The 25,809-nt window shown below is 41.5% G+C and overlaps 1 protein-coding gene across 1 annotated transcript in view; it reads left to right on the top strand.

Annotated features, from left to right (window-relative positions):
* The window catches only part of LOC308132332 (protein kinase C-binding protein NELL1-like), a 446,993-nt gene that overhangs the window by 129,919 nt on the left and 291,265 nt on the right, over window positions 1-25,809 (top strand). The window contains 1 exon segment of the mRNA XM_080499395.1: window positions 12,784-12,880. Coding sequence (XP_080355521.1) covers window positions 12,784-12,880 — 97 coding nt within the window.

The following is a 25,809-nucleotide window of genomic DNA, read 5'->3' as shown; positions in this document are numbered from 1 at the left end:
GAATAAAAAAGCTTTGACTTTGATTCTATGACTCTATGGAAACTACTTGACAAAGCTGTACGAGGTTGGCCATGATGCACGAGGCAAAGACTGGAGTCAATAGTGTCCGAGCCTCAAACATCTCACTGTGCAGCTGTTTGACTTTGTTTTCTGGAGCAGATTTGAGTCGGTTAGTTGTCCCAGTAGTTTTCTTGTCTGAGCTTCGCCATCCTGGTGGCAGGTGTGATGGACTGTGTCATTACTGTAGCCTTCCTTCGCCACGCTCAGTGGGGGCCCAGCACTCCTCCCGCGGGTGGGCGGTTCACCTCACTCTCCTGGTGGCAGGTGAGGAGGAGGAGGAGGGGGGGGGGAGGGAGGAGAGGAGGAAGATAATGAGGAGGAGGGGGAGAGGAGGAGGAGGATGAGGAGGAGGGGGAGGAGGATGAGGTGGAGGAGGATGAGGTGAGGAGAGAGGAGGAGGAGGATGAGGTGGAGGAGGAAGGAGGAGGAGGAGGGGAGGAGGATGAGGTGAGAGGAGGAGGAGGAGGAGGATGAGGTGGAGGAGGAGGATGAGGTGGAGGTGGATGAGGTGGAGGAGGAGGATGAGGAGGAGGAGGAGGGGGAGGAGGAGGATGAGGTGGAGGAGGAGGAGGAGGGATGAGGAGGAGAGGAGGAGGGGGAGGAAGGAGGGATGAGGTGGAGGAGGAGGAGGAGGAGGATGAGGAGGAGGAGGAGGAGGAGCAGGAGGAGGAGGAGGAGGAGGAGGAGGAGGAGCAGGAGGAGGAGGAGGGGGGAGGAGGAGGAGGAGGAGGAGGAGGAGGAGCAGGAGGAGGAGAGGAGGAGGGGGGAGGAGGAGGGTAGGAGGAGGAGGAGGCGGAGGAGGTGGAGAGGAGAGGAGGAGGTAGGAGGAGGAGAGGCGGAGGTAGGAGGGAGGAGGAGGAGGAGGAGGAGGAGGAGGAGGAGGGGGGGGGGAGGAGGAGCCCTCTTTCCCAAGGAGACCCAGGGGACGTTCACATACATTCATAACTTACCATCCTCCCTTCTTTTTGAAGAGTATATCTGTGCTACAGTAGGCGTGTCTTATCAGGAGAGGACAGCAGCTTCCATCAACAGATAAGGTCGTCACGGAGGTGAAGCAATTACAGATATCTGACAGTGTGAGGAAGCAGGTGTACCAGTTTCTTTGGGAATTGGGTGACAAAGCCAGTTCAGACTTTATCTTCATCTACATACTGTAGGTAAAGCCCTTCCTCTTCCCTGCATCAACCTGGGGATGAAGGCATTTGGGTCGGTTTATCCATTAAACATGATACATCTGCCACCCTATTAGGATCTGCTCCAGTTTGCGATGGTTTTCTATCTTCACTCACCGACGATGCTCCACTTTTCGTTTTTTCCCACTTTTCGTCCTGTTGTGGTAAACGCTGCGCGGAAACATGTTGTATGAAAGAAGGCAGAAAATACCGCCTTGGCCATATTCCTCACATCAGGGATTTCTTGGTCTTTCGTTTCTACAGAACGATGACTTAGGCTGGATTTACCAGTGAATGGTAGCATTGACTCAAATGGCAATGCCTGCCACCTCAGAACATAATGCCAGATTCTTTCAACCACAGTGGGTGGCAGAGCTCCAGTCTGAGAGGAGCCGGTACAGTTCGATTCAGTCGCAGCTCTTAAGAAGCTTCGGATACTGACAGATGCCCTTTGAGAGGAAGATGCAGGGAGCCGCGGTGACAGCTGTCTGAATATACAGTAACGCTTCCCCAGTCAAGAAAATACTGGAGTGAGACGGCGGCAGCACAGGCTCTTTCCACAACACTACCATCTTATCTATTCCTAAAAACAGAAACACATTTTTAAGTGATTTCTAACCAATCCTTTCTTTGTATTTCGATAAGACGAGATCAGTGTTTTGAACACTTTTGCTGCTTCCACCTACATTTATTAATTTTAGTTAGGTTTTTAGTTCTCAGTGCCCTCAGTCATGGTTTATAGAGCTTGTGCAGGAATTTGGTTAGACATTTAAAAGTGGAGAGTACTTCAACTTCCCACCAATATATCTCCTCTAGCACCATATTTGAATTATTTTCTACATCATGTGTTGTGCACCGTAAAGTAATGTAAACATGCAAACAATTTATTTATTTTAGATTGTTTAGCTTTTTTTCTGTTGTGTTGTGGAACACCAGCACTTACTGATGGACTACAAGTGGAAATGGAATTTAGAACATTTTACAAGATTTTAAAGTCATTTTTACCCCATCCAGAAACATTTTGAATGAATGAATGAATGAATGAATGATTCAACACATGGAAAATACAATCACCAAGAAATACTGTTCACATGAACTAACTGAGAAAAAGAAGAGGATAAAGCCATTGGCTTAAGCATGCCTATTATATAAGCTATATAAATGACCAAGAATGTGTAGAACTTGCAAACAAAATCCCAAAACAACAACTAAAGGGGAAAAGAAACATCGACAGAACAGAACAGAACAGAAGAATAACATATTTAATGCTATTCCTTTTGTTTGATCAGTCTGTAATGTAATTATTTTGTATTCCACAGCTTTTTCCCCCAAGATATTCAAGATATAAGACACAAAACTCCCTGTGATTTTGTTTATCACATACATTGCATACTCTTATTTTTTTACACTTATTTTTTTATGATTTCAAATAGCCACTAAATAATAATAGACTTAATAAACACACTATAAAAATAAAAATGTCTTGACATTTTATGTAATAACATCGTTATTTTTGTTCTTATTCCCATGTATTTAAAGGGTTTGCATGACTTTAGTTTTCTGTGATGTAAACAGGATATTGTTCAAGTAGGATCTAAATATGTAGCGCAGGAAATTGAAGCATGCAAGCCACGTCGAAACCTTGACTGAAATAGAAACGGCTATTAGGTAACAACACAAATACAAGTCAAATTGCAAGCAACACCAGAATATGCCTCCTCCATCTGACATACTGGAAGGTAAAAGAAGGAAGCATAATGCATGCATTCCATTATTCTACCTCCATTCTTCTTCATAGTTCTGGTCTGATGCATACATGAGAGCAACATCTGTATCATAATATTCATTGCATCGTAGCGTCAGCAAAGGCTTGTGCATCTGGATAGCAGTTAGTGAAACAGACACTGTAGTGTTGGCTACAGCAGATTAGATGTGAATAAAAGCTTTTTCTCCGGGGTTTTCAAGGTCTACACAGGGATAAATGGTCAGCACAGGTACTGAAGGCAGTGAAAACAAAGCATTCATACTGAAGAAGTTGACAAGATGGCTGGACTTTAGATCTTGCTTGTGTTTTCTGTTCATAAACCTGATATTTCAGTGTTTATTTCCCGAGGGAATGAAGAAATGGGCTGACATTTTGGTTTGCAGGACTGACAACCCACCCAGAGCGCACAATGTTGCATTTAAAGATAATATAATATCAGGTGGTGATTGCACCTCTTTATGCACACTCAACCCTGCAGACATGCTTGAACTGCATTTGTAAATTAAATCAAGGTTGTGGTGTTTTATTGTTTTCTTTACCATGAATGAGGAATAAAATGTCCATAAAATCACTGTATGTTTCTCTGATCTTATATTTCAATCCTTTGCAATTATCCACTGACCCCCCCCCCCCCCCCCTCCCTGCAATGCCACACTTGCACAAAACAATCATCCAGCATATTTAACACATCTTCTTTCTTTCTTTCTTCTCACCAATCCATCTTGCTCTCATTGTGCAACAGAAGAGAAAAAAATTGCTCTGCACTTGTGGATAGATGGAAATGTTCTGTTTGTAGATTAAACATCAAACGGTGGTAGCAAATTCCACTGAGCACAGATGTCCACTTTAATACAGATTAAGTTCTGCTACAGTTGCTTTAACTTATATGTAGAGAGGCTCAGTTAGTACAGCAACAAAACATACATTGCATTAGCATAAAAAAGTGCTGATCAGCTGCTGTTCCTGTACAGCAGAGCAGAAAGTCTCACGTAAATGAGCTGGAATTCATATCCAATCACAGTAAATGGTCTGTAACTGAGAATCATCCCAATTATTATGAGCACATTAGAATTAATAGGCCACAATTTGCATTCACAAAGGAGAGGTTTTCACATGGTTATTCTTCTGCATTTTGTGCTTAATGTATTCTATTCCTGTCGACGTTTGTTTTCTCTGTAATATGGTGTGGTTTGACTGAGGTGTCACGAGGACTGTACACGGTAAAAAAAAAAGAAGAAGAAAGACATTCATTAATTTTTTTCATTAATAGGATAACATCTTGCAAACACAACAAATATTTATGCAGTCTATAATTTAGAAGTAGCAAAGAATGAAAGAAAGTGAACTTTTGGCCGCTCTGTCTCTGTGTGGACAGCGGGAACGCTGCTGCTGCGCATGCACAGCACAGCCCTCGTAAATATTTCTGCACATATTTTTGCACCTCTCCCAATAGGAAGGTTTCAGGTTCGATTTCCATCTCTGCCTGCCTCCACGCCAAAGTGTCCTTGGGCAAGACACTGAACCCCGAACTGCCTGTGTGAGAGTGAGTGGTTGGTGGTGGCTGGAGATTGGCAGCCTCTCTTCCATCTCGTATGGAGGGAATGAATAATGCAATGATAATACAATAATGAATTACGCTTTGAGTGCCAAGCAAAGTGCTATATGAAACCAATGCATTATTAATCCAACCAGCACCCTCTAGTGGCCCAACAATGCACTACATTGTTTTCAGCATTTATGCAGTTTCCGTATAATTCCGAAACTTTGCTGAAATGAAAACGCATTGATGACGTGTTTTCATGTAAATGAAGCCTAACCCTCATATCGCTTTGAATTTTTGATACAACTTAATTCATTTGGGGTTTAGAGGCCAATCGTAGCAAACTACACTGAACAAAAACAAATATAAACGCTTGATCCCATTTATCATGGGCTGAACTAAAACCTTTTCTACTTACATACAACATCCATTTCTCTCTAATATGTTTCACAAATATCTCTAAATCTGTGTTAGTGAGTACTTTGAGTACTTCTCCTTTGCAGAGATAATCCCTCAACCTGGCCACATTTACACGTACCCAGGTTTTTACAAAAACTGATATTTCCCCCTCTACATTTAAAAATAAAAGTCTTCATTGACATGGACCACATATACACTTGGTTCAGAGCAACTATGAGCAACCAAACCTGTAGGGGGCAGCGCAACAGATACGTCTAAACGTGGCCTCAGGCTGGGTCGGGTCACCAGTCCATCACAGGGCAATTTAGAGTCCTACGTTAACCTCAAATACATGTTTTTGAGCTTTGGGAAGAAACCACAGTACATGGTGGACACGTACACATTAACAGCTGTGCTAACTTTTCCCAAAGTGCCCAGATGAAAACCCATAATGCTAACCTCAATTATTATAGTGTGAATTTACATCATGCTTTTCATATTCATGTCTGCACGTGTTTTTGTTTTGTTTTTTGTTTTTTGTTTTTTTCAAGGATGCAGGTGTTTGTCTGTCTCTGTGTCTTCTTTGATGGACAGGTTTACTGTCCAGGTTGTACCCTGTATTTTTGCTCAATGTCAGCTGGGATTGGCTCCAGCCCCATAAACACACGAGAAGACTGATGGATGAATGGTAGTTTGATCCTCGGCTTGCTTTTTCGAGTGTACTCGAGCAAGTCATTGAACTCAAGGTTTCTGTCAATGGTGGTCCAGCCTCTTGGACGACAGCTTTCAAAGGTGGTGCATGGGTGTGGGGCCACGTAACTGACAATGTTAAACACTTTTTTTTTTCAAAATGAAAGTGGTGAAATTGTTCAATATAGAGTAAGTTCATTTTCAATGTGAGATATTTCAAGGCCTTTGCAGGATCCTAGAATGACAAAACAGAAATGGCTTTCAACCACTACAAACGTGTTTTTTTTTTCTTTTTTTGCACAAACTCAAGTGACAAGTCCCAAAAAAATGTAGCAAATGCATTGCAGTTTTGGAAGTAAGTGACAGTAGTATTTTGAGTTTCATGGTCCACAGGAACCAGTCGCATCCCACTTGCCTGGAGTAACTTGGCAAAATTCAAACTTTGACTTTTGGCAGCAGATGAACCGAGACCGTTGACAATTTTGTCCTCGTTGTGAGGCAACGGATTCCAAAAAAGGACAACGACTCCCAATTTCTAACTTGCTCTCTTTGCTGCGAGACACAAAGAACTAAATGTCTTGAGGTCAACTCGGGGAAAATTGAAAGTGTTGAAAGTGGTCTGGAGTTTAGTATGACAGACAGATATTGGCAGAGCAAATAAGGAAGGCTGTGATTGGGATTGTTCATGAAGTCTGCCAGACCTGAATGAATGGCGTTTTAATATTAGAAAATGAAAGCAGGGAGTTTTCTTGAAATTTTCTGACATATAATCGATTAAGTGAGACAGGCATGGCTTTTGATGATGTCTGTGGCTTTATTTACTGTTTATTTTGTCCTTTTATTTGCGCTTATCAGTGACTTAAATACAAAAGTTGGGCAGCAGCCAGACTGCATAGCTCAAGTCCTGACTGCCCGTGATTAAATGTAGTTTATCCAATTCAGTCGGTAAATCGGTGAAAAAGAGGCGGCCTGGCAGCTTATTGAAATGGGCTGTCAACAAAATATGTGTGATGTATTAAGATGGGGATTTATACAGTGTGCCGTACGGCGCCTCTGCAGTCCGAGCTGGCCATAAGGCAGAACTTTCCACGTGTCGGGGTTTTCTCTTTGCTCCACATTCACTATTCGCATGAATCATGACGGGCGGCTCCATGCAAGCCCGACTCCTCGGTGTCCAAATGCCGGCCTGTCGCTTACACACATCATTATGATGATGATGATGATGGTTAGGAGAAGTGTGAAAGTGGAGCAGTGCAGCCTCATATTGCTGGTTATGGATGACATGAAGGGGCTGGCCCATTGGCCTCTAAAGTATCATGTATTCCCTGCTGTCCGACTCCAGCAGGCTTCAGTTGCTCAGTATTTCCTTTCCAATATGCAAGTCAGTCTTAGCCTCCTTTAATGCTAACGCTAATTCTGTTTGAATCTTCTTCTGCAGATGAGGCTATTTATTCCCAGCTTAATTTTAATTGTCGATTTCAGCCTGATCCACCAGTATTGAGTTTAGGACGACAGGATTGTCTAACCTTCGGCTTGCTTACGTTGTGTTATTGCCCACTTTTAAAGAAGGGGTGTCATCATAGTGCCGGTTGTTTTCCCTGCAAAACAAATAGAAAATACATAGCCTAGGGTGAAATGCTACTAATAAACCATCTGGGTTCAACGTAATCCGGTGCCACTTGTGATAAAAGGTTTGTTTTTAGGTGTTACTGGGGCGTGAAGGTGAAAAGCTACCAAATAAAAGAGCAGTGGATAAAGTGGAAAAGTAAGACATGTAGAAGAAAAACACTTCAACTTTGATTGATTGAATAATAAATAAAAAAAAAACATAATTCAGGTACAGAGACCTACAATAAGGTGTGAGTTCTTTTTTAAATGACAGATAAGTGCAGGGAAACATTTTTTTCCTTGCTGACATGTTTTGGCTGCAACTGCATGTCAGTAAGGTAAAAACGTTTTCATGCAATTACGTGTTGTTTAAAAAAAAGAACTCAAACTTTATGTAATCAGAACAACAAACTGAACATAATCCAGACCTACAATAACTTGCACTTTCAACTGTCAAAACGTAGAAATCGTCCAAGTTAAAAATATGTCAGTTACATAGATGTGCTGTTGATGACATTAAAACAGAGTTTAAAGGTCCCATATTACACTAAATCGACTTTTCTGTGCTTTAAACATGATAAAAGTACTATTTGGGGTTCATATAATCCCCAAAGTGTTTTTTTTTTTTTCATTGATTCCCTCCAGCTTGAGTTCACAGTGATCTTTCTCTGTTCTACCTGGTGGGGGAGCTCAACACCTTGATTCTATTTGATGACGTCACAGAGCTGGAGAAGCCCGCCTCCAGGAAGATTGACATGAGGAGAAACCAAAACAAGACACGCCCACATCTCAGTCTCTGCTGCTTCACATTGAACTGCTGTTTTTGTTGTTCCACATCTGTTTTCACCTTCATGTCCACTGGAGAAAATGTGTTTTCACCTTCATGTCCACTGGAGAAAATGTGTTTTCACCTTCATGTCCACTGGAGAAAATGTGTTTTCACCTTCATGTCCACTGGAGAAAATGTGTTTTCACCATCATGTCCACTGGAGAAAATGTGTTTTCACCTTCATGTCCACTGGAGAAAATGTGTTTTCACCTTCATGTCCACTGGAGAAAATGTGTTTTCACCTTCATGTCCACTGGAGAAAATGTGTTTTCACCTTCATGTCCACTGGAGAAAATGTGTTTTCACCTTCATGTCCACTGGAGAAAATGTGTTTTCACCTTCATGTCCACTGGAGAAAATGTGTTTTCACCTTCATGTCCACTGGAGAAAATGTGTTTTCACCTTCATGTCCACTGGAGAAAATGTGTTTTCACCTTCATGTCCACTGGAGAAAATGTGTTTTCACCTTCATGTCCACTGGAGAAAATGTGTTTTCACCTTCATGTCCACTGGAGAAAATGTGTTTTCACCTTCATGTCCACTGGAGAAAATGTGTTTTCACCTTCATGTCCACTGGAGAAAATGTGTTTTCACCTTCATGTCCACTGGAGAAAATGTGTTTTCACCTTCGTGTCCACTGGAGAAAATGTGTTTTCACCTTCATGTCCACTGGAGAAAATGTGTTTTCACCTTCGTGTCCACTGGAGAAAATGTGTTTTCACCTTCATGTCCACTGGAGAAAATGTGTTTTCACCTTCGTGTCCACTGGAGAAAATGTGTTTTCACCTTCGTGTCCACTGGAGAAAATGTGTTTTCACCTTCGTGTCCACTGGAGAAAATGTGTTTTCACCTTCGTGTCCACTGGAGAAAATGTGTTTTCACCTTCATGTCCACTGGAGAAAATGTGTTTTCACCTTCGTGTCCACTGGAGAAAATGTGTTTTCACCTTCGTGTCCACTGGAGAAAATGTGTTTTCACCTTCGTGTCCACTGGAGAAAATGTGTTTTCACCTTCATGTCCACTGGAGAAAATGTGTTTTCACCATCATGTCCACTGGAGAAAATGTGTTTTCACCTTCATGTCCACTGGAGAAAATGTGTTTTCACCTTCATGTCCACTGGAAAAAATGTGTTGGCATCGTTCTGCAACAAAAAAACGTGCACCTACAAAAGGATGGAATCAAAGCGAATGCTACACAGTAATAACGTCAAGTGGCATAGCATTAGCTAACGTTAGTCACTTACCAAGCCGAGACGTCCTGACGAAGCCGTCGGGGCTGTTGCTTCAAATTCAGGGTCCGATTCTGCATGGAGGACAAACGGCTCGACGTGACGGATCGCCATTGTTCGTAAAGGTTTATTTTCTGTATGCAAGTACCGCTATGTACCGGCAAACACCCAACCCCCATGCTATGGTTACTACCAAGCGAGCGTGAGCTGCTGGCTACGTCACCCAGGGGGTGGAGGAGGCGGCTGTGGGCTGGGCTGCAGTCTCCGTGAGGGTGGAGGAGGTGGAGGAGCTGAGAACCACCATCATGAGAGGTGACGTCAGCTCAGTCCAAGAAATAACTAGAATTTCACAAGTTTTGAGTGTTTCTACTGTATCACCCAAATTATTATCCACATGAGCAGAGGAGGGACTGTGAAACATGAAATATAGACAATATGGGTCCTTTAATATTGGGAGTGAAGCAAACGGTATGAGGTGCATCCTCCCCTCTGGTAATAATAAACAGAAGCATTTGCTTTTTGAGTCTATTACAACTAAAAATCAGCTATCTTTTCTTTGGATCCTCTGGTATAATGCATACAAAAGTCAAATGTAACAAGATGATATTGGAAATTTGACAAAAGAATAATACTGGCAGCTTTATTTTAAAGTGATCGTCTGTATATGTCTGTAATCCTGTCGTGTTAACTAGTTGTAACAGACATTGCACACTTTGGCTGCATTTACACAACAACACTTTAACTGAAATTGCATCATTTCTGCATTTTCATTTCAGAATGTTTTGCATATGTGCAGCAACGTTTTGAGAACAACAGCTAATGACATGGAAATTACAGAAATACTGAAAAATGCTTCTGATTTCTCCTGAAAACCTTATTGTATCAACAGGGCCTAAGACCAGGTGTGTAAATGTGCTCAAGGTTTGACAACTGAATGAATGATAGTTAGTGTGGTTGTGCTTATTTGCAATTGGTCCGTTGAGTCAAAAAAGACTTAAGTCTGTATTTATTTATTTTTCCAATGGCAGTTTGATGATATTCCAGAAAACACAAACCCAGACTTTCACTATCGTGGATTAATCTCCTCATTGCAAACAGTGGTAACATTAGTACTGGCAATCAGCAGGCACAATATATCCACAAAAACACACAAGAAGCATGTTTTAAGACATTAACTTACAAAAAACTTTCACCCAAAACTCGGGTTTTCTTCCTAAAACTAATGGTTCTCAGTGCTGAGCGTGCTCAGAATGGATCTAGTGAATTGCAGCTTGGTCCGGATTTGAAACCCAACGTGTTGCACAACTAACTCACGTTTCAACCGTCCACAGTCCTCCGTGAGTAACAAACGTTTAAAAGCAAATTCACAAACAAGCCGTTTCAATAGCGACTTGATACAAATGACATAGTAAAATAGGTACGACATTAATCTGGCTTTTGGAAGATTATGTTCAGTTTCATTTTGGGAAAGCATTACTGAAATGTTTCTAATGTTTTCTCCTTCTTATAATGGAGTTGGAATTTCTTTGTAAGTATAATTTAATAAGTTTAGCTTCATTTGAGTGTATTATACTCAGAAATGAAGTTAAAACAATAATGCTCTGACACTGATGTGAGACAAACAGATTATATTGTGAAGACAGCATTAATATCCAACAATGTGCAATATCACAATGTATTTTCTACATGTTTGCCACTTTTGTTATATGAAACCATATTTGATCATTTTATTTCTTCTGGTGCTCAGGGTTGGACATTTCTTGTTGTTTTTTCACCGAATCTTGCTCCATCCCCATGAAATCACACTGTTAATCACACAGTACAGTGTGTTGACTGCTGTATGTCCCGTATAATTAGCAGTTTATAGCTGCAGCCTGTGGTGTCAGACCATGAAAATGCATCCGTGTGCCCATAACTATTTTAATTGGCATTGCTGTATTTCAATTTCCCGACTGTGCGGCACACAGTCGTCGCCGCTGCTCAGATGTTGACACGAGAGAAATGCAGACATGGGAGGTTGGGAGAAGAAATAAGGTATAATTTAAGCCATTGGATACCAAACACTGTCTATCAATGAATCCTAGCTGCTGGGATAAATAGGTAAAGGCTGATTTGCTAAAACATTACAGTGAAGCCAAACTGGTATCGTACCAACACACAAAAACCAGAGTTTCTGAAATGTGAATCAAAGACACTTTATAAATCTCAAGTGAAGGTTGGGAATCAGGGATTACTGATTTGAAATCATTTTTCAGACAGAGTTCCTTGTTTGCTTTAACTAAAACCACACAAATAAATCAACTATTGATTCTTTCTGTGTTAAGTAATATTTGTTTACCACTACAATCACACATCGGATCAATTTATTCTCCAGCTTACCTACAAGGTACCTTAATGAGGATCACACACATCCTAATGAAGTCCAGTTTCTTTCCACCACAGTCACATGTTAATTATATTCTGGAAATTGCTGCAGCCGGAAATGTTCTTGTAGCTTCTGTGTAAATTACCTGGTCTTTGTTCAGGAAGTGCAGCTTTTCGACTTGCCGGTGGATTTCTTCAGGTCCAGGTTGAAAATGGCAACGCTGCACGGATCAGCAGTACTTTTGATCTCTTGACATTACCAGGAGTCATTTCCCTCAATGTTAATAACAGAAATACTGCTTAATGTACCTTTAAGTGTAAGCCAAAGAAAAAAAAAAAAAGAAAGAAAAGGTGACCATGATTTATGTGCACTGGATCGGCTCGGCCATATATCAAGACCAATCACCTGCCCAGCTGCTCACTTTTCTGCCTCACAAATCTCACTTTATGTCCTCTGCACAGTTTTGACAACAACCTTTACCATTAATAAAAAAAAAGTGTAATTTCCAATGCCTTCTCTGCTCTGCGCTGATCAGACTTCAACATATTAACTGTCTCCAGTGGAACAACCTGTTTTGTAGAAGTGTTTTTGCTAATTCTCTGTGTGCAAACGACTGCATGTATTTACCATTGCAGTGAAGGCAAATGAAAAAAACGAGCAGAAAAGCGGTTTGTTGCTCAGATTGGGTCTGGCTCATATTGTAAGAGGTAGGTGGAGGAATCCTGACAGATTGTTTTCTGACACCGTCACAGAGGCCCATTGAAGCTCACCAGCATTCCTGAGCCCATCACACTGAAGGAGAAAAACGATGCTGAGGATGTTTGCCTTGATAATGCCAAAGCTTGTTTGTGTCTATGTCAGGAGTCGGGCGGTTAATCCAGCCTACATCCCGGTCCAGATATCAGTACTGTGTTCCAGGGCCGTGGGGCGAGACTGGCTGTCATGCTTGAGGAGAGAAGCCTCTGCTTTTTTATGAAGGGAGTGACGGGGGGGGGGGCATGAGGGAGACATGCATCAAGTCTGTTGGACTCACTTTGGTTTTCAGCTTACTGGGGGAAAAAAATAAACCTGTTTGTATTTCTGTGGTAATTGTGACAAAACATTTTCCTCTGGTTTGTTTCGGCAGGATTTATGAGCGAGTGATAGACCCCCCTCAGATGGAGCTCACCCCGGGCAGTGGAGTGTGGCTGGGCCAGCACAGCCACAAGCACGGGCTGTTCAAGGTAAGACAACACTGGTATTTCTGAGTTATGGGGGGGGGGGGGGGGGAATTAACTGAAAGTGATTGTTGTGACACTATCGTCAATGTGATTTGTTGTTGTTGTTTTTTCCTTTTTTAAGAACATTGAAACAACTAGCTCTGAACTCATCCTTGAGTTGGTCAGTCCACCAGTAACTTCAACCTGATCCCAGAGTGTGTCCTGCAAGGGACCTCTGTTCATGTTGAATTCAGCCATGTTTATTATTATTATTATTATTATTATTATTATTAGACCTGATTTAGATCCTTCATTCTACCATCGCTGTGTCGGCAGGATGTGAGCAAAAGCAAAGAGTAACTTATAATTCTCGTCCAACTGAATCTGAATTTTTTTTACATTAGTAAACATAGAACCATGTATACGAATAAATTACAAAATGTATTACATAATACAGCGAATTATTGCATTGGAATACCCACATTTTGTAATGGCTGTTGTAATATGTAATAAGTTATTACAAGATGCAACAAAGTTTATTAGAACATGTGTTAAGGAAATGTATTTAAAAATGTGGCAGAGTATTACAAAATGCAGCTTTGTTTTTGTTAACATTGCATTCAATTCTATTCATTTCCTACATAACTAATTTGAACCACCACTTGGTCAACCCTTACCCCTCATGTTAACCTAATGTTGCCATAGCTTCATATGTCTCATAGATGATTTATTTTTCATGGGCACTTTTGTCTCCATACTCTTTGTTTTGATTATGAATACATATTTAACTCCCTCAAACAAGGTAACAACTACACGTACACACAAAATAAACACAATGCATGGACGTTGCAACACATCAAAGATTGCCTGGTAAAATTGGACAGATTTCTAGTTGGCTGTGAGGTAGAAGAGCCTGAGATACAAGGATGAAGTACTGAAAATCTCAGTGGAGCTATTCCCAAGCTCATCTCAATATTGTGGATTTTTGATCGTTGCTCATTTTGTCGGGCTCCTGCTTATACTCGCACAATTCTTTCTCCACCTGTCCTGCAGTTAGTGGGCCTTTTTAGTTTTTATCTGATGATTAGCCACTAGGCCCCACTGAAGAGTAAATGATTTCTTCTCAATGCTCCCTCGTGCTTTAACGCTGCCGCTGCCACACACTGTGCCTCCTCCATCTGCTTCTTCCTCCGTCCTCTCAAGACTTCAAGGAGCTCCTTCTTCTAGTGCAAGACTGAGGTCTTGAAGGACACCACTCGTTCATCTCATTTCCTACCTGCAGTGAAAAATCCTTGGGCAGGAAAGCCTCAAAAGTGTTTGTCAGCACTGGAAGCAGATGGTTTGTGTGAAGTGAGCGAGAGGAGGAAATTCTCCCTTCAGGTTTACACCGGGATCCGTTGGCATCTTGGCTGACAGATCCTCTTGTGACACTTGAATGAAGGACTTGTTGCTCTGCCTTTTCAAGCTACGTCTTTTAAGCGATATATTATTGTAAATGAGCCTTATTAAATTAATGAAAACATGTAGTAATTGGGTTCAATAACCACAACAATGTCAACCTGCTCTTACTAGTTGAGGGTAGACTTGACGTAGTGCACAATGCATTCTGGGTTGTAAAAAACAAAGCTAACCGTTAAAGGAGCTTGTTAATCTCGATGTGGGTCACCTAACTAAATAAAGGCTAATGAACCACGCTAATCAGAAGCAACAGGCGTATTGCAGGAAGATGTGGAGTAGAGAGGAAGAAGTAGTGATAAAAGGCGCTCATTGATATCTGGTCTGAAGACGCTTTATCACAGTTGTTTGTGGCTACCCATTAGCCACGAGCTAACAAGCCAAGCCACCACCAGAAGCTAAAGTGGTGGGACTTCTGGTTTCGATCCGAACTAATCAATTAGCCGTATTTCCTTTTTAGTTCCTCTCTGTTCAGTGTTTGTTTTGCACAACAGCGTCCCCAACTGAGCAGCTGTTGTAATTGCGTGACATTTTCCAGGCATTTTGATCTGGCCTTAAAAGTGAATGTGAACGCCACCGAACCAAATGAAGGTGTGAAAATTGTCACCTCCCAAGTAAACCGAGTCCTGGACGATCTGAACCTGAAAGGCTCCTTATTAGATTCAGGTCTGGCTCTTACCAGGTCGTTCCAAAATGGGTATTTTCTGTTTTTGAAGTCATTGTGTCGTGGCGTTATTTGTTGCGGGTCATTGTCCTGCCACATCACCCAGCTTCTCCTGAGCTTCGGCTGGCAGACGGTGACAGTGTCCTGTAGGCTGCCTCCAATGAACTTGTGAATTTATATTTCCCTGGATGATGGCAAGCTGTCCAGGCCTCGAGGTAGCAGAGTGTTTTTATAATGCAGAGCAGCTCTACATCTTGGCCTCGTGTTGTTTTACTCCAGGTTGTATATTTTCTAAGGTCATCGCTTCAGTAATTCACTCACTCTTTCTTGTAGAAGTCTGTGGATTCGTCCAAGTAACACATGTCATATTTTAGTTGTTCTTGTAGTACTAGTTAAGTATTTTGTGTCTGCCTGTTCATTTCACGGTCATGGAGAACGCATCAAATTCTAACACAAACTTATCGGAAAAAAAAAAAAAGTAGAACGTTCCAAAAGTTAGAGTGTTAGACTGTACCTATTGACAAACTTACATAGTGTTGTTTGTACATTCAGATGCATTGAGGTCTTCAATTTACCTATTTGGTAAATTCCCTGCTTTGCATTTGTTTTAAATTCAGAACTCAGTCCTTATTTAATAAAGATAGCACAAGCTTAACAGTCGACACACAAACCTGTTCACTGTTCAGCTTTATACTGCATATTTATACCTGTCTAACTTCAGATTTTCTCACCTCCTGTTTGCATCCTGCCTAATTTATCCCACTTTCTATAACGGGTAAAAAATATAGGAGTCGTGGGCCAAAACTGGCCTCCTAAAAAACTAAAAGAAACCATTGACTTTTTGACAAGTATCTCTCAAGTATTGTGGGGCAGCATGGCTGGGTTGATAGAGTGGTCGTCTCCTATCTCTGCCTGCCCACATGCCGAAGTGTCCTTGGGCAAGACACTGAACCCCGGACTGCCTGTTTGCATGTAGTGTGAGAGTGAATGGTTGGTGGTGTTCGGAGGGCCCGATGGCGCAAAATGGCCGCCTCGCTTCCGTCAGTCTGCCCCCTGGCCGCCGTGGTTGCCTACGTAGTTTACCACCATTGAGTATGGAATGAATGAATAATGCAATGTAAAGCATTTTTTGAGTGCTATATAAAACCAATGCAGGGTGGGTTTGTACAAACATTTTTATTGTAACCATTGCAGGAGAAGGTTTTTGTTGAGGTTGTTTTCATTCTCAGGAGACAATGTTTGGTTTTGTGAAAATATAGACTTTTTTCAAAATACATACTCTGCCTGCGCCACAACAAAGAAAAACTTTCAAATTAAATTATACAGATTTTTATGGCACTATTTTACCAGTCTGACCTGCTCAAGATGATATTGAGCCATATGTGGCCCCTGCAATAAACGTGTTTGACATCCCTGCTCTAATGTGTTCTATGATAAAAGACAAATCAGTGATTCTCCTTCTCCCTGACCCGGTCATGAAGTTATAGCTGAGCGATGTATTTCAGAATCTCTCAGTACTTGTTCACTTCTCTCGCTCTCTGAAAATCGCAGCACTCCAGGTGCACAGATTCTACAACTATGCTCCCATGTTATCCCGGTACGATTTAACAATGTTCAAGAGAGGTCCTCGCCAAGTAAGAAATACTTTCTCAATTTCAAGTGACCCCATAAATGTTCAGCAGTTAGTAATTTCAGGTGATTGTAGAGGTGAGTCTGCACCAGCCAGGACTCCATGATCTTCTTGTGTTTTCAAGTAGTTCTTGCGAAGCTTGGCAGTGTGCCGGGGGATTGTTACCAAGCTGTAAAACGGATCCTTCAACACGAAGATGCAAGACAGCTTCTGGCAAAAAAACAAAAAAAACCATGCAGAGACTTGAATATTGCTTTCAGTTTCTCTGTCACCTTGTGCACAACCTTCTATTACTGTTGCAAATCTCACACTGATTCATCCATACCAAAGGACGAGTGTGTCCAAGCTCAACACAAATAATTTGGAAGTTGTTTACAGATGTTTGAGTCATTCTGAGTCCACTCTGACACACACTCTTAAGACAGCACTTTAACTGATTGGACTTGTGTTTTCTTTTAAACTTGTCTCTCTGAGATGAAGTCTCTTTTCTGTCTGTCAGTTGGGGGACGCTTGATTTATTGACACTGTGGTTGTGATGTTTGCAGAGCACTTTTCATGCAGTGAAAGATGTAACACAAAGTGCTTTACATAAAAGAAATTAAGAATAAAAACACCTGCACGAACGCACACCCACCCACATACACACACACCTACCCTCACCCACCCACACCACGAACCCCAACCCCAACTGCCTGTAACAAAATATAAAAACTGATGTAAGATGTGGCCAGACACTGATGATCCAGAAGAGAAAACACAAGCTGAACCGTCAGTTTTGCCTTTCATGTCAGATACTCCACTGATAATCACTGTGAACCTGCTAAAGAAGAGAGGATAAGGAAAGTCATCTTCTCTCATCTCTTGTCCACAACTGAAGAGCTTATTGGGAAAACAATGAAGAAGTGAAGGAGAGAGAGAGAGAGAGAGAGAGAGAGAGAGAGAGAGAGAGAGAGAGAGACAGAAATAGCCACGAGTTACAGAGGCCACACTGCAGATAGAGATAGTAAGTGAAATAAAGCAGCAGCTGTAATCTGAACCATTCAGGTCCCAGCACTGGGGTAACGATAAGACGCGCTAACTAGGCCTTTAAATAAACCACATTGAGCCCAGCTTGAGACGCAGCTCGTCCTCTCGCCACCTTCTCCTGTGAGCCTTTCATCTGAGGCTGCAACTGTAATAAATTATCTTTATCTAGAATCCATTGTACCAAGGATGCTGACTCCTCAGGGATGCCACGAGCTCGCTTGGAGCCGGCGCTCCGGTGAAAGGCTCCGTGTTTCACGCACCGCGGGACGGTAATGAATCTGACATGGACAATGACAGAAAGCTTCATCGTGAGACATAAGGAACGGTGAAGTTTCAGTGCGATGATTTGTTACACATTCCTCTGCTTTCCCTCCATTTATTTTGTGTGTCTCATTTGCCGAGGTTTCCCACCCACGGTAGGTTATGTTTTGTTCAGTTTTTATGGCTTTGCACTACAGGCAGCACGACGTTCTCCTTCTTGAGAACTTATGGGAAGAGCTACACAATCAGTTACTTTCTGAAAATTAACTGAGTTTTCATGTTGGGTTGTAGCATTTGCACTGAACTTCCCCCTGATCTAGCCTGATTGCTTTTCATACCTGCTGAAGGTTAATTACTTTGTTCAGGAAATGTTCTTTCAGGTTAGAGTGCCCATCAGAAAGATGCACATTGAATTTGTTTGGCAAATTGGAATATATTTGTACCCATATCAGATTAAAATGATATATTTTGCATATGTCATCACACATTTTGCAACTTAGTCACATCAGAAGAGCAGAAATATCACCAGCATAACTAGAAACCTCTTCTTTCCTCTCTCACTCTGCTCTATTTGGCCCGGTCACGCTGTTAATTGTTGATCTTGCTTCAGTCTGACGAGATAGACTGCAGGTCAGTGGTTAAGTCTTCAGATCCTGCTAGACTATAGAAAGGTCATGTTCTGCATAATCAAACTGAGAAGAGGGAAGAATCAGAGGCACGAGCATCACCCGAGATAATAAAGTCTCATCAATGTTGCCCAAAGGCAAAGCTCTGTCCAAACCTGCCTGGCCTATTATTAAACAAGGTGAAGGTGCAAACTTGAGCACGCACACACACACACACACACACACACACACACACACACACACACACACACACACACACACACACACACACACACACACACACACACACACACACACACACACAGAGTGAAAGTAATTTTCCCAGCAATAGCAGAGTGAACTCATGATGGTTTGGGGACTCAAAGGTATAAATGACGCACACACAAAGCAGGTGCCCTGCAGACATGCACATTTCAATGAAGGACATTTGGAAGCTGTCTTCATTCCATTTTCTTCCACCTGCAGTCATGATCAAACATTTTAATAACTTAATTTCTTATTAAAATCCACAAAAACACAAACAAAACTCAACAAGCGAAACCAAGAGAAGCAAAAGTTCTGTCATGTTGAGGCACTCGAAAATGATTTTTCAACATAACATGATCTAAGCTTCATGCATATGCATGACATTACACATAGATACACACACACACACACACACACACGCACATGCATTTATTTTTGGTTTTGCAGTGTTGTTTCTAGGCGTTTGATCAGCGACACTCTCCTGATTGGTTTTGACTGTGCACATCAGCACGCTGGCTTTCAAATGAAACAATGATCATGAACTGACATTTTTTGGCATTACTTTGAGGATATTTACATTCATGTCACATGAATCAAGCTGGAAATTTAAAGTATATTCACAGCCGCATTGAAATGCTAATTCATGCCTGGAATATAATGTCATGGACCAGGATTGTCTGCACATATTCATAGTAGATTTTTCCGTACTGAGTCCAGAGATATACTAACTGTTTATGCAAGTTAATAATTAAAAAAATTTCCTTTTTTTCACATTTTTAATATTTACAACATGTAGTCAAACAAGTAATATATCCATATCACGTTACACATTTTTGTAGTTTTAACCTTTTGCCAAGCATAAATGCGTTTGCTCTGTGATAACAGATTAACATTCTGCTATCAAGAATAAATCAATACCTGAAGTACATTTTCAATTTGAATTGGATTGTTTTAAACACATATTGTATTTTTGCACGTTACTTGCTTTCAGGAAGTACACTGAGCAATGTGATGCAGTGATTCCTGTCTTCATTTAGTTTAATCAAAATATGAAAAGAAAGGGCTGTAAATTAAAACAAAAGCTATTTAACCTGTATGAGTTTATTTTGTGAGGTTATTGGGTTGTTTATTTTATCAAGTGGTATCAAGCCGCACAATTAATACCACCCACACATCCTCTTTTCAAGAACCTTTGTTCTACTCCTGTGCACTGCAATACACCTTCCCACCACTTGGGTCACTGACGCATCATTCAGTTGTTGAACCCACTCCAATTTATCAGAATTTCTCTTCTGTTTTTCGAGTATTTGAATCAAAATATTTTTAGACTTATGTCCTTCTTTTGTTAATATTGACTGGAGCATTTATATATTTGTTCTTGTAGCAACTTGAGTTCTTATAATTGCTCTCCTGTTCATTGCCGTATGTGCAGGTTTGCATACACATGTTTTCAGATAATCACAGTGTATAGTAGCAATTGTTTTACAATGTTTTACCTTGTTAATCTAAATGGACTTGATTTGAGTGTTAATATTTAACTGGCCTTCGGGCCACTTTGCACAGGGAAAATTGGGTCCCGAAGTCAAAAAGGTTGAGAACATCTGTTTTATATCTTCTGCTGTCCCGAGGGTAATAACAGGTCACCGTGCTGTAATGGTTTGCGTGTCTTTGTGGTCCTGAGAGCTACATTATGTTGGCTGGAGTCTACTGCTCATGGCGGGGTCACCCAATGCCGAACAGTTGGAAGAATAGAGACCAGACAAAGAGTGATCCTCTGGTCTTCCAGGTTGGGGGTTGAGGCCAGTCTTAGTTCAGCAGAGTGTCACAGCTTTGTACTTTGTACGAACGTCACACTGCAACTGTATGAAGGTGATGCAGAAAAGGTATGGAAACACAGGAGTGCCAAAATTAAAAGGAACAGATGTGGAAATATAAAGAGAATCAATAATACAAAAAAATGACAAAGGTAGTCATATTGTTTTTCTATCTTGTCCTTGCTTGTTCCACGTTGTCAATACTTGTCCCGTTTTGTCTTTGTCTTTTCGTCATTGCATTTACTGGCTGAGTCAAGCCGTGTGGAAAAGACAAAAGAAATACACATTTATTTGCTTTGAATTTTGGCACTCCTGTAATTCCATGGAAAGGTGTTAAAACAATGAGGCAGTGGGGATGTTTTCTGTTGGACTGACTGATGGATATGAGTAGGAATCAGGTCTGGACCCCTTCTTGTTTGCTCTGGTGAAGGACAGCATGGGACATCGTTTCAGGTATTTAGCTCTGCAGACGACATTGTGGGGAGAGAAAGAAGTGGAGCAGCACCAGTAGAGTTAAAGGTCTGCGATAGATAAAAAGAGAATGGAAGTTGCAAGGAGAGTAAAGACGTCGTATGTGTGAACTTAAGGGAGCTGGGATGGAAGGTGAAGATACGAGGAGTAGCGTCATTAGTCAAAGTGGATGAGTTCAAGTAGCCGGAGTCAATCCAGAGACGTGGTGAAGGAGAGAGTGCAGGAGTAATGTGAGTGGGTGGCTGCTGGTGGCTGATGTGTGACAGAAGAATCGGTGCAAGTGTGAAAGGGAAGGCTTTCAAGACAGTAGTGAGACCTGCAATGAGGCGGCTGTGGAGACAGTGGGACTTTCTGAAATCTAACTGGTTGTTCATGGAAAAGATTAAACGTGAACTCTTGAAAAGGACAGCAGTTCACATATGAATCTGGAGAAGCCATGTCGAGGTGTTTAGAGACATACTGAGAAGAGATGGTTTATTTATTTATTTCTCTATTTATTTATTGTTTGACTGTTATTTTATTTGAACAAAGCATGTTAGATATGAAGTTGGAAGGAGAAGGAGGCCATGGAGACACGAGGCACACGCTGAGATAAAATATCATGAAGTCGACTTTCCTTCTTTCATACTTCACTTTGGCTTTTATTTTCTTTATGATTGCTATTTTTTCATGCAGGACTGCATTCGCTTCTGGTAAGTGTACAAAGCAGCTGTACGGTAATCAAGCTCGTTGCTAACTTTGCTTTGTGTTTATTTCAGGGCAGTGAACAAACTGAAATAATTTGGGAAATGTTTTTGTTTTACAATCCCACTCCCTGTAGCCGCTTGAATTGTATGACACCATTGACACTAAACTATAAAGCAAATGCTGTAAAACCATAATAATGAGCTGAAATCTTTGTGGACCACTGTGCATAGCTGGAGAAAATACTTGATTCATTCATTCATCAGAGATATCAAATGTAGTCCTTTGATTCAGTTTAAAGAAAGGAGTTCTGCACTGCCGCATTAAGTTTAAGTCAATTGTTCCATTGCCCAGAGATAACACGATGGAGAAGTTTCACTGTCCCAGCACTTAGTGTTCTATCTAAAAACCTACAACAGAGCAGATTGACAATATATCCTGACTGTGAGGGGATGTGCATTACTTCCAAATAATGTTATTCCGACAGTCTTTGGCAATGTAATGCAGCATATATAGTACAGTGCTGCATATGTGAGCATGTTTTTGCCTGTGTGTGAGTGTGTTTAAGAAAGTGAAAAGGAAGAGGGAAGAGAAATTGTATGACTTTAGTTCATATTACCTACTGATCATTGACAGAGACGTGTGGTCAGGCTCCTATATTACCCCACTGGGACAGACAGCTGTGATCTATACCTTCATTTCCATTCTGAGTGACACTGACAATCTCTTCTTCACCATCCACTGCTCACAACGGCCTGTGTGTGTGTGTGTGTGCGTGCGTGCGTGCGTGCGTGCACATGCTCACAGGCGACAGAAAGAGAGGGTGTGTGTTTGTTCTCAATCTGTGCTGCGAGCCTGTTCACCCCACGGCCCCCGCTCCGTGTCTCTGTGAGAAATAAAGGCAGGTGTTGCTTGCTGCATCCCGCCCAGCCGAATGCACCGTAAATGGATTTCACATCCACATAAAGCAGCAGTGATGATGCAGATTGTGCTGGAGGTGGTGAATTCTAATGTCCTTCCAGCATGTTTTCAGTAACCACTTGGCCCCAATGTGGAAGCTTTATTACCCCCTCGAGTGTGTGTGTGTGTGTGTGTGTGTGTGTGTGTGTGTGTGTGTGTGTGTGTGTGTGTGTGTGTGTGTGTGTGTGTGTGTGTGTGTGTGGTCATCATGAAGCCTCTGTTTGCCAGCCATGCAGCTGGAGATAGGCTGTCATTCAGAGTGATTGACACGCAGCCTGGTAAAGGAGAAAACTCAGTTCTATGTCTTTTACTTGGGGCCTGTGTGAAGTCCTTTTAGCTGGGAGTGGATGCTGCATGCTTGGTTTGGAATTTGTGGGTTTGGCCAATGCCATTGGTCGGCTGTATTCCTTAAAGTTTGCATGTTTTGTTGGTCGTGGCAGAAAGCTGCAGTCACTGGGGAAAAATCATCCAAGCCAGTGATTCCCAACCAAGGGTGGCCAACCCCTATACGAGTTGGCACCAAAGATCCACAAAGCCCTCTTGATTTTAAGGGGTTTATCAGTTCTTTATGTCTGAAAATAGATGAGTTCGTATTTGATGCATTCATGTCACAAAATGATTATGTTTAAGCGGTCAGCAGTGGGAGAAAAACCAGTTAAAGGGTAACTGAAATGTTTTTCAGATTTCATCTTTAGAAAGAAGAATATATATGCTTTCGAAAGGTATATAACATTCCCAGATAAAAGTCCGAATTCCGACCCTTTTAATTGACTTTACATGATGCAGCAGACGACGGTATATTTGCGGGCCATAAATGTGAGCCGCCTGAGCTAGACCGGATATGACGTACGAGGGGTTATATGTCCCAGCCAAAACAACATCAGCTGATTGAAGAATGGAGGGGTTTGGCGATACAGAAGCACCTAGGAGCGATGTTAGCGAAGATTTAAGTGACGTATCGTTGGTTTTGGACGAAGATGAAGGAGAGGAATCATCGGAGGAAGAATTAGAAGAAAATCAAGGCGTTCAACCATACATGTTTGAGCCGTGAGTACATATTGTGTGTGACCGGGTATTTACCCGTGTGCACATATTGTGCGTGACCGGGTATTTACCCGTGAGTACATATTGTGCGTGACCGGGTATTTACCCGTGTGCACATATTGTGCGTGACCGGGTATTTACCCGTGTGCACATATTGTGCGTGACCGGGTATTTACCCGTGTGCACATATTGTGTGTGACCGGGTATTTACCCGTGTGCACATATTGTGCGTGACCGGGTATTTACCCGTGTGCACATATTGTGTGTGACCGGGTATTTACCCTTGTGTCAGAGTGGGTGTTTTGCAAAGTTTATTGGTCTATTTGTCTTAAGTTTTAGCAGGTTTTAAAAAGACTTACTGAAAGTTGGGTTTAAAAATCCGTTAAAAAGCCGTTTAAAAATGGTGGGGACAGAACCAGGTTTCAGGATACGTTTCCTCTTCACAGCAAAACCAAGTGACTCTCGGATTGCGGGTGCTGTTTCGTAACAGTCATCCGTGAAATGTTGACTGCAGAGATAGGAGGCCTCTGTTGGTGTCCAGTTGGAGCGAGTGCGCTGCACTTGTTTTGTCCATAATCTCCTCAAAGTTTCATCTTTTGGGAATTTATGGACACTTACAGACGGACTGGGCATTTGGGAACACCCAGCCGCAACACAACGCTTAGGCATGGCTCTAAAAAACTGCTAAATAACGCGATAATGCAGAGCACATGTAAACAAGACACTACGATCAGCTGTTGTAGGCGGAAGTAAATAACTCCTCATACGTCACAGCGCAAAACTACGGCAAGTTGGGAAAACTAGGTCAGATTCACAGGGCGGGAGATTTAAAGGCATTTTTAGACGTTCGGCGCTCAAGAGCAAGATAGTGGTGTGATTGTCATTGGTGTGTCATATATCATTCGAAAGGGGGAAAAATAATGCTAAATACTGGTGTATTTTAATAGAATTATTTCAGGGACCCTTTAAGCATCAGGCTAAAGCAAAAGCATAAACCAAGGAAGTTAGATAGACCAGACATTTTCAACCACACCAGTGTGTCGTGAGAAATCATCCGGTGTGCCGTAGAAAATTGTCTAATTTAATTTAATTGGTCACAAAAATTAGTCACTGGCAGTGATTTGATATTGTTGCCCGCCTGAAAAGTGTTGGCTGATTAAGAGATGTACACACCGCTCCTTGCCAGCAGGTGGCAGTAGGTTTAATACGTCCATGTTAATTTAAGACAATGAAATGAGTGAGGAGTAGCACAACAGTAAGGGTGACAGCTACCAACAGAAGAAGTGACATGCGGGAGAAGGGGCAGTGACAAGCGAGCAATGGATAAATGTTTTAAAAGAAAAAATTCAGACTCTATTTTCCAGGTTTTTGAAATGATTAAAATAGTTTTTCTCCATATTATGTTATTGAACTATTTCTGTAAGAACAAAATCTGTGAAAAGTGTAAATATTGTAATTTTAATATGTCTTATTGTAACGTTTTTGCTTGGTAGAATGTCACAGGATATTTTGAATGTAAGAAATGTACCGTAGCTCAAAAAAGGTTGAAAAGCACCGAGATGGACTCGGGGAGTCATTGAAGCAATGGACAACGTTCGAGCTGAGTACATCTTTTTGTGGTGGAAAACACACAAATTAATTTGACTTGATAAGTTTATTTCGGACATGTAAAATAAAACACGCAAATTAAAGTTTGAAACTGCAAGCTGAAGTTCTCCAAACCAAGAACCCAAAGAGTTACTACTCAGAAAAAACAACTAAGGAAAATAACACGCTGTTTTTCACAGGCGTGTGGTATGCAGATCCTGTAGTTGTACGAGGTTTGATGGGGGACGGGTTTGCCTCAGTTTTTACCTCAATCATGTGAGTATCTGAAGATTTTGGAAACAATGGAAGAGATTGAGGACTTATAAACATTACACCAAAAAAATCCAGCAAATTCAAACCAAAAATCAATTTTCTGCAGGTCAGGTTCAACCCGTCCTGATGAACCCATTCATATGAATGAACTTTTAGCGAGGAGCTTCTATCTACCGAGTAGAAGTCTGGTTATTGCTAATTAGCACTTGTCA

The sequence above is a fragment of the Blennius ocellaris genome (assembly GCF_963422515.1).
Source record: "Blennius ocellaris genome assembly, chromosome: 1".
Lineage (NCBI taxonomy): Eukaryota > Metazoa > Chordata > Actinopteri > Blenniiformes > Blenniidae > Blennius > Blennius ocellaris.
The sequence above is the reverse complement of the archived record's forward strand: the minus strand, read 5'-3'. Positions and strand labels throughout refer to the sequence as shown.